This window comes from Sinocyclocheilus anshuiensis, unplaced genomic scaffold (genome assembly GCF_001515605.1).
Source record: "Sinocyclocheilus anshuiensis isolate Anshui unplaced genomic scaffold, SAMN03320099.WGS_v1.1 scaffold1224, whole genome shotgun sequence".
NCBI lineage: Eukaryota > Metazoa > Chordata > Actinopteri > Cypriniformes > Cyprinidae > Sinocyclocheilus > Sinocyclocheilus anshuiensis.
Window position 1 is genome coordinate 732,302 of NW_015544204.1, and position 10,058 is coordinate 742,359.

At 38.8% G+C, this 10,058-nt stretch overlaps 1 protein-coding gene across 3 annotated transcripts; it reads left to right on the forward strand.

Moving 5' to 3' along the window:
• Positions 1 to 54: 54 nt before the first annotated feature.
• Positions 55 to 9,648, forward strand: LOC107696894 (synuclein-like). 3 transcript variants are annotated; one of them, XM_016497463.1, is made up of 6 exons: positions 55 to 328; positions 3,900 to 3,941; positions 4,068 to 4,195; positions 8,274 to 8,326; positions 9,054 to 9,085; positions 9,183 to 9,648. In XM_016497463.1, the coding sequence occupies exons 1-5, from the start codon at positions 208 to 210 to the stop codon at positions 9,067 to 9,069; spliced, it is 360 nt and encodes a 119-aa protein (XP_016352949.1). In that variant the 5' UTR covers positions 55 to 207; the 3' UTR covers positions 9,070 to 9,085; positions 9,183 to 9,648. The 3 variants fall into 3 exon arrangements, with proteins under 3 accessions (XP_016352949.1, XP_016352948.1, XP_016352950.1); XM_016497462.1 differs by having other exon boundaries at positions 56 to 328; positions 9,054 to 9,201; XM_016497464.1 differs by having other exon boundaries at positions 58 to 328; positions 8,274 to 8,330; positions 9,054 to 9,201.
• Positions 9,649 to 10,058: the final 410 nt, after the last annotated feature.

A 10,058-nucleotide genomic window follows, 5' to 3' on the forward strand; every position in this document is an offset into this window, starting at 1 on the left:
CCCATCCGCTTGGCTAATCTTCTTGTTAAGGGTGTCCCAATCTGTCTGAGCACTGAGTGCCCATCCCACTCTCAAAGGAGCTGCACACACACTCTGGCAAACACACTTACAACACTGGCAGTCAGAGCACACACAGCTCCATTCACCAGTTATAAGACAAGAGCCACTTCCAGTTAAAGGACATAAAGCCCAGATCCGAGCTCCAGTATGGATGCGCTGAAGAAGGGATTCTCCATGGCTAAGGAGGGAGTGGTGGCTGCCGCCGAAAAAACCAAGGCAGGGGTGGAGGAGGCAGCTGCCAAAACCAAAGAAGGGGTCATGTATGTAGGTATGTACAAATTCAACTGAGGGGAGAAAACTGAGAGAATTAAAGTAAGAAAAGGCTTTTTGTATATCTACATTTTTCATTATATTTCTTCCTTTTTTCTTCAGTAAAGTGTAGTGGAAATATAAAGTCATTTAAAATGGTATGGTGTGCCATTTGCATAATTATAAACAATGCCAATTACAAATTTACAACCCAATTGTAATTACAAAAGCATATTTAAAGGCAATTTTATTGACAATTTAAATCTTTAATATAATTTAATGTAATATAATTCATTATGTAAGCAAAAACAAAATATCACTTTCAGTTTTAGATAACTGAATTATTAGCCAATGATGATAAGAGTCCTGCAAATGAAAACCAGGGCAATGAAGATAAATGTAGGGCATGAGCCCATTATTACATGTGACTGCTGTGCTTCGTCACTACAAGTAAGTGAACAACAGCAAGCGTTCAAAGCCTTAGATTCAGCTGAAAACAACACTGCTAAATAACTTACATGGTAAATAGTACCATGGTCATTTACTCCTGAGCGGTAGCTTTCTACACGTTTCTACTGTCAGTAATGGGTGGAGAATGAGGAGGGAGATAGAAAAAGACAAAGAAAGACAGAAGGGAAAGGACAAGAAGAAGAAAGGAAGCACTTTTGTGTTTTCAATTTCAACTTCAGGATGCAATCAACCGATGAGCTGTCAGTGGCAGATACATTATGAAGAGAAAAGCCTGATTGAACTCCATTTATATTGCATATTAAAAGAATTTGTAAACTATAAGATACAGTAGTTAACATTGTTGATGTCGATATTGTAGTCTGATTACAGTGCATAAGTATGGCTAAATATGCTGAACATCTTATTTTTACATTGTAACTGCTATATTGTAGGACTAATTACATTGACATGCAATATGGGTAACAATTAACAGTACAGTAAGGTTACTGTAAAATATTGCATCTTGTACATGACTTTTGGCACAAGCATTGTGTGTAATACATCATTTCTTCCTGGTTATGCTACTATGCTGACAGGAGCACATAGTACTGTAATCCCATTCCCTTCCGGTCCACTTCACATTCCGGTCCACAGAGACCAGGGTCTGCCCGGGTCAATACACAATCTTTAATGATTGTAATGGCTCTCAGTGGGTGTACACACCAGTAACAGGAGCCTGTCACTGTCTGTTTTCAGTGTTTAAGAGCATAACTTGTCCTCCACATCAGAGAAAGGAAAGAACAATGTGCTTGCTATTACAAGGAGATTTGATTCTCTGCACCACACAGACGATCTACTTTAATCAGAGAAATCTCAAGCCTCTCAAAGAAAAGCGAGGTCACTTTGCACTGAACTGTGACAAATTGCTGTGACACATACACACCTCCCTTGCCACCCTAGAGACTCAAATACTGCATACACATAGACATCTACATATATACAGTACATATAATTTCTTTTTTAGTTTTAGTTTAACTAAACTAAATGAAAATGAGAAATTAAATAAAATGTGAGCTGAAATAAAAATGGAAATAATATTAAGTTTACTTTTTATATTTTACGTTATTTAATTTAATTTAATGTTTATTTTATTTTAAGTAATGATTTTTTTATTGTTTTAGTTTTAGTTAACAATAATTACTCTATTTAGTAGGACAAGGTCTGAGACCACATTGAAAATTGGAATTTTGGGGTAAAGTTTTAGGGTTAAAAAAATATTAAAACGTTATAATGTAGAATTAATAAAATAAATATTTGAGATTTTGCACTACTGATCACTACTGATCATGTGACTCTTTGTAAAGACAGTCAAATGATCTTCCATTGAAGATGCTGTTTGGATCATGCTGGAGAACATGATCAGGTTTGACACAAACTTGGGGAGCTCATGATGCTCGAGTGCTTCTATCAATATAGCAAAAGAGCGACAAACCAAATGCTAAAAAAATGTGAAATACATGTTAATGTTTCACTCAACTTATTATGATACTGCATAACAAACAAAAATATAACAAAAATTATAATAAATTTTTTTAAAATCCAGATGAATTTAACTACTAGTGGTCTCAGAAGTTTGGACTCCTGCTGTAGACCAGGCTGAGCTCACATAAAACTGTCACTTTAATTTCTGTTGCATTATATAACACCAATTTCATCACAGAACTGTGTGAGCACAGTCCAGCTTAATTATTTTTAATACCTAATTCCATTAAGTCTCTTATGGATCAGAAATTAAAGTATTAGGATTGTACTAGAGAGAGAGAGGTGATGTAATTCAGATTTAAGAATAGAATACAAATGAAGACACACGGCATTAAATTGTGCCCTGTATAAGTACAACTTTTAAATATAAATCCTGCTAGCATTTACATTATTATATATTAGCATTATTATCTGAAAAAGTGCTGTGCCATCTTTGTGTGACACGATTAAGAAACAATATCTCAATAATATCTAATATCTTCCTCTATAATCTATGCGCAACTATATTTAGTATATCACAGTCTCCTCCTCTTAATCGCAGCAGCAAGCTGCAGCAGTAGAGACGTTTTATGCTTCGTCACATAATCAGAGATGCTGTGGAAGTGACATCATATTGCAGCAGTGGTCAGGTGACAGCAATACTCTCAATCTTTATTGATTATATTATTAATAATATAAGATTGCAGGCTTGTGTTTGTGTTGCAAGCAGAGACTAAGCCCTGAAGAATGTGCATGTCTTGATAGTAAATCAGCTCTTTGTCCAGAACAACAAGGACAATGTCACGTCTCTTGAGGGGTGTATTTGTTGTGTTGTCCCAGCACATGCTGGGAAGGAGGAGCGACTTTCACAGACACGTTGCTGTGGGCTCAAAGGTTCTGGGAAAGAAACAGAGCTTAAGCTTGTTCTACAGGCCATTTGTGCAACGCAGATTCTGTACAAGAGATGCCAGGGCCTTTCAGACGCCAAAGTGGGATTTTCCACTGTTAACATGTAGGAAGCGTCTCAGTAGAAAGGATGTTTCTCAATCTGTAATGCTTAATAGCACTTAGTGATGCCAGTCAACATTTACTTGCCATGATTTTGTAGAGTCTCTTGGGTACTGGAGAAAGTTGGATTCTTTAGCTGAACTGCCAGAGGAGACTTTGCACAGCAGACTAAGTGTATGGATCCCAGGACAGAACAGGAGCCAGAGCTGAAAGCATCAATCAAGGATCAGACATCTGTCTAAAAATAAGATGAAATTAGGTACAAGGTTGTGAAAATGTCTGAGAGCTTTAAGGGATAGTTCACCTCAATAGGAAGATTCTGTCATAATTTACATAATTTGCTCATTCCAAACCTGTATGAATTGCATTCTTCTGCAGAACACAAAAGAAGGTAGTTTGAAGAAATGTCTCCGTATTTGTTGTACATGTTGCTTTAGACTTTTATTGTACGGGAACAAAATCTTCTTTTGTGTTCCAAAGAAAAAGTCATACAGGTCTGGAATGACATGAGGGTGGTAAATGATGACAAAATTTTCATTTTTAGTTGAGCTAATACTTTAGTGTCGTTACTTGAACTTCACAATAAATGTTTCTTTTTATTTTTCTGACAGGCGCAAAGACAAAGGAAGGTGTTGTGACAAGTGTAAACACAGGTAAAAGAATTAATAAAGAAACAGGTCTTAACTAAACAAAACACTCAACATGTCATTTTCCTAAATACCCTAATCTATGGAAAGTCTTAAATCAAAATATAAGGACACTTCTTTTATCTGTCCTAGTTGCCCACAAAACAACTGAGCAGGCGAATCTTGTGAGTGAGACTGCCGTGGCTGGAGCCAATCAGGCGTCAGAAAAGGCAGTGGAGGGGCTGGAAAGTGTGGTCGCATCCACTGGCCTCGTCAAACCGGTAAGGATTTAATTTGCACAAGGCCAATAATTGGTCAAATTAACCGGAAAAAGTGTGTAAAAATGAAAACATTGGTGTTCAGTTGCATTGGTGTCTTTAGGTGCACTGTATTGTTATTTGGTCTTATCATTCAGTAAAACTGCAAATTGCTTAAAGGGATAGTTCACCCAAAAATGAAAATGACCCCATGATTTACTCACCCTTAAGCCATCTTAGGTGTATATGACTTTCTTCTTTCAGATGAATACAATCGGAGTTATATTTAAAAATGTCCTGGCTCTTCCAAGCATTATAATGGCAGTGAATGGTGGTCAAGATTGTGAAGCAAAATAAAGTGCATCTATCCATCATAAAATTTACTCCACACGGCTCTGGGGGGTTAATAAAGGCCTTCTGAAGTGAATCAATATGTTTGTGTAAGAAAAATATCCATATTTAAAACTTTATAAACCGTCATCTTTAGCTTCCGCTAACTATCATAGGTATGTTCACGAGAGAGAGGCATTCCAGCAGATGATGTACACTCTTAAAAGAAATGGTTCTATTTAGAACCAGAAATGGTTCTATCAGACATAGCGTAAGCTCTGGTGAGAAATGACGAATGTGGAAGTGCAGAGGTAGTATTAGAAGTACAAAACGAGGATTTGTAAATAAAAATGTCGGAGGATTTCGATATAAGCCAAGAGGAGTGTCACAGAGCTGCCCTCTGTTCCCAGTGTTCCCCTTGCTTAACCCCTTTGTATAAAGACATGAACACGCACTTGGGATTTTAAAAACTCTTTATTTACCTTTGTTCGTCAGTGAGGTGGATAGATGGATTACATACACACACCTCTACACACACCTACAACTAGACCGTTGTGTTTCAGACTGGCCACCTGAACACTAAACCAGTGGACATTTAAACTTTTCTTATAAACTGTTGACTATCACCTGGATCAGCATACATGAACGGCCATATTGAACTGATTTACTTTCTTGTTGCATGTGGCTGCCTTGAACCAGTTACCTAAAGAGGTAATACTGGGGCAAGATCTCCCCATTCTCTGTGATTTGGAGTCCCAAGTTCAGTTCTGTTATGCGGTAACCTGGGCCCAGAGTGCTAGAGCAGTCTTCAATGAGTTGCCATTTGCTGATGTTGACACTGAGGGGGGCTGTGACAAAAGACATACATTTAAAAAGGAAAGGCGTAAGCTTAAGTTTGAGGGTAGTGTGGAGAGTAGGCAGGTTGAGGAGCTGCCTTTGCCAGAAGGGCCACTTAATATGACTATCCCTGAGGACATAGCTGAACTGCAGAAAAAATATCCTACTTTGCAGGACTGGTTCCAGAACGTGTCTGAAGTAGATGGGGTTAGATGGGGTTGTCTCTTGTGTAATGGAGGAAAAGTACATCCTGAAGAAAGGTATACACTTTCAGGTGAAAGGTAGTTGGTAGTGGCATTCTGGGACATTCTGTTCCATTGGCTGGACACTTTGGCAAGCATAAGACATTAGCCAGGATTGCAAGTCGGTTTAGTTGGCCTAAGATATATACGGATGTAACCGAGTTCATTCGTACCTGTACAGACTGTCAGATGACATCTGGAAGGAGAGTTGCACCCACACATTTGTTACCATTGCCAGTCATTGACACACCCTTCAGCCACCTGGGAATGGATGTAGTGGGGCCCCTGGAAAAAAGTAAGAATGGGAACAGGTACATTTGAGTAATCTGTGATTATGCCACCAAGTACCCAGAAGCCTTTCTCCTTAGAAACATCAAAGCTAGAAAAGTAGCCAACTGCCTTGTACAGCTGTTTTCCAGGGTGGGGCTTCCCCGTGAAATTTTAACAGATCAGGGTACTAACGCCATATCCTTGCAGTTAAAACAGGTGTACCAACTGTTGGGGATTAGGGCTATTAAGACCACACCTTACCACCCCCAGAATGATGATTTGGTCGGACGCTTCAACCAAACCCCAAAAAGCATACTGCACAAGTTTGTTTCCAAGTCAGGGTCCGACTGGGAACAATGGTTACCTTATCTGTTGTTTGCTTACAGAGAGGTGCTGTGGGCTTCCACAGGTTTCTCCCTATTTTAACTGTTATATGGCCGGCAGGTGAGAGGTCCTTCGGACCTGCTTTAGGAACAGTGGGAGGAACCCAAGGATGGTACTTGCAGTGTGGTCCAATACATGATCCAAATGAGAGCGCATCTGGAAGAGATGACATTATTGGCCCAGGAGAACATAAAAAAAAGCCCAGCAAACTCAGAAAGTTTGGTATGATAAGAGGGCAAGGGAGAGATCATTTGAGCCAGGCCAAAAGGTGCTGCTATTGCTGCCTACCAGTGAGAATAAGTTGCTAGCTAAGTGGCATGGACCCTAAGAGGTAGTGCGGAAAACTGGCAGTGTCACCTATGAGATCTCCATGCCAGAGCAGGGGAAGCAAAAGCAAATCTTCCATATTAATTTGTTGAAAGAGTTCCACCCCAGGGCTGAGTCGGAGGCTGCACAACTCTTTGTTCGTGCGGTCGAGGAGGAAGAGGAAACAACAGGGAAGCATTTTTCAACCAGCTGCACCAAATAAGCAGTATCCCATCTAGAGCAACCCCAAAGAGAAGCAGCTGTTAGATCCCCAGCGGTTTCAGGAGAAACCTGGGCGTACTAACCTGGTGACGTCATCCTTAGGAGGCAACTCCAGTCCGCCAGAAGAGTTTTCAGATCCCTGAACGCCTGGTAACGGTGCTTAAAGATGAACTAGACATTAGGCTCTCCATGGGTGTTATTGCACCCTCCCTTAGAGAGTGGTGTAGCCCCATTGTCCTAGTCCCGAAAAAGGATGGCACCCTTAGATTTTGCATTGACTTCATCTAACAGCTTTTCTAAGGTAGACCCCTATCCGATGCCAAAAATTGATAAGTTGGTGGAAAGACTGGGCAGAACCAAATACCTATCCACTGTGGGCTTATGCAAGGGGTACTGGCAGGTTTTTTTTAATTGCCAGAGCCAAAGAACTGACAGCTTCCAAAACCCCTTTTGGGCTATACCATTTCTGGGTTATGCTGTTTGGCCTGCAGGGGGTGCCAGCGACTTTCCAACATTTAATGGATCAGATCCTGCAAAGCACCAGGGAGTTTGCTGCAGCCTATCTGGACGATGTGGTCAGTGAGACCTGGGAAGACTATTGTCAACGTCTGAGGCAAGTCCTAGGGAGAATTAAGGCAGCAGGTCTTATCATCAACTGAAGAAGTGTACAATAGACAAGAGAGATATCAGCTACTTGGGATTTGTGATTGGAGGAGGAGTCATTTGCCCACAGCTGGAGAAAATAGATGCCATCCGAAGTTACCGTCCTCCTACCACTAAGAAACAGGTGAGATATTTCCTGGTCTTGTTGGGATGGCAGATTTATACCTAACTTTTCTGCCAGGAACTCTGTGCTTACAGATCTCACTAGAGCCACAGTTCCCAACAAGGTGGTCTGGACGGAGCAATGTGAACGAGCTTTCCAGGATTTACGAGAGGCAGTGTTTGGAGACTCTGTTCTGCTGAGCCCGGATTTCCAGAAACTGTTAATCCTGCAGACGGATGCTTTTGGAGTTTGGTTGGGGGCGGTGTTAATGCAGAAAGTGGATGGAGACCGCAGACCAGTGGCATTCTTGAGCTGGAAACTGTTCCCTAGAGAAACACTACGCCTACGTCATCTGCTTGAACACCACTCTCTAGTGAACAAGCGTATGACAGTTAGCGGAAGTTAGAAATGACAGTTTATAAAGTTTTAAACAAATATATTTTTCCTACACAAATGAATCCCCTCCTCCCCCATTTTTCGCAGTTCCTTTCATTAGAGTTCCAAAATTGTTTTTATTCATTTAAAATCTCATGAAGAAACAATCCATAACCACGCGACCATTACCAGTCGATGTGCAGCAACAAAATAATTCATGAACATCTGAAATCTTCCAGAGAGTAATAATAACAAAACACATGTATTTCGTAATTTAAAAATTATATTAGTGTTTTTAAGGTGAAAATATGATGAACAGTGATAAAGAATCGTCCACAGCTGAGATGTGTTGATGTGTTTCTGCCTCCAGGGGGAGCTGACGAAGCAGGAGGGAGATGTAGAGCAGCCTACAGACGCTGGACAGTAGGTTAGAGAGCAGATGATGAGCTTTTCTTGAGATGGGATTTTCTATTATGCAAATATTTACAGCAAAATAGCAAAACCTTTAAAAATCTCTTATAATAATAATATAGTATATTCTCTGAAAGTAATTCACAATTTTGCTTCTCAATTACATTTATACAGATTAAGCACTAGTAAGAGATAAAGAACTATTAACTAGTAGTTTTGAAATGTAATGTGTTTTGAATGTAAGTGAATTTAGAAAAACTTTCTTTGCAGACATTTAAAAAGCTGTGTTTTTTATTTAGCATCTTTTTTATGTATTCATTTATTTACTTTGTGTCTGACTCAGTACATGTGATAGTTATTACTGAAAATGCACATTACAGTTTTTTTAATAAAATAATTTCGTGACTTTCTTCAAACACTGAACAAAATCCAATAATTATTTAATTATATTTGAATGAACTTATTCAGGGCAGTCATTTGACAATAAGATCTCAGTGTCCTATGACATTCAGTAGTTCATGTAGTTTAGTCTTACCAGACAGATTGTATGTCTACAGTCCATTACAACACAGCACATGTGCTTCAAAACAGTGCACAAACAGGCGTTAAAACATATCTCAGTGTTTGATGTGTAGCAAGTTAGCAAGGTGTTTCTAAAATTATATTTTCCAAATTTTGAAGAATCATCTACACAGTATGTCTACTGAACCAACATGGCCTTCCTTCTGTTTCATTTCAGGGAGATGTCACACTGAACGCCCCTGTGATGCTCTGCTTCTTGACTAAGAAGAGAGAGTTCATTAGCTGCTGCGGGCCATGGCTGAATATTATCATACTAAACCTCTGATGGATGCTTAATAATATTCAACTTCACAAAAAAAAAAAAACAAGACACCCACCTGTCTCTCTTGCTTTGTCCTCACAAACTACATCTACTTAACTCAATTTACCACTTTCCTTCATGCAAACTTATCCTATTCACAAGAAAAAAAAAATGCTCATGTAACAACACTATTATTTAGCTATGCAATATTCACATATACTGAGCAGTGCGTGTCATCAAATTTGTACAAATATTACATGCATGTGCTTGTGATTTGGACAATTTTATATAGGCAAGGTCTGTCTTTCTTACCTGCCCTAAAACTAGTTTTCCTCCACCCAAAACAAAGAGGTCAGATGGATAGTGATTTTACACAATCAGTGTGAGAAAAGATTTAAAATATTCCAGTCCAAATACACTCTCAATGTAGTATCTGAGACGATATTTGAAACAAGGAGCAGAAAAAGTCAGATTCACAGATCCAAATCCAAAGAAGAGGGCAATTGATGTCTGTAACCCTTACCAAAAAGTAGTATACTTCAAGTTTATTTTAGTAAGTATACTTAAGTAAAGTTCAAGTATGTTTCTAAGTATACTTTATGTAGTAAGTATACAAATATCAGTGTACTAGTAGTATACTTGTAAGTGTACTATTTCAATACTCCTTGGGACTAAATTGGCCCACTTTCTAGTATATAAAAGTATACTTTTAAGAATACTTTAAGTATAACAGTAGTAAACTTTGAGTACACAACTAGTTTACATCAAAATGTTTACTTTGTACTGCAACTATACTAAAAGTGAACTTATAGGTATAGCGATAGTTTACTAATGAAATACTTGTAGTAGCATTTTTAGTACACTTTGAAGTATAGTCTCAGTAAACTACTAGTTTAGTAGTTTTATACTGCAAGTATACTC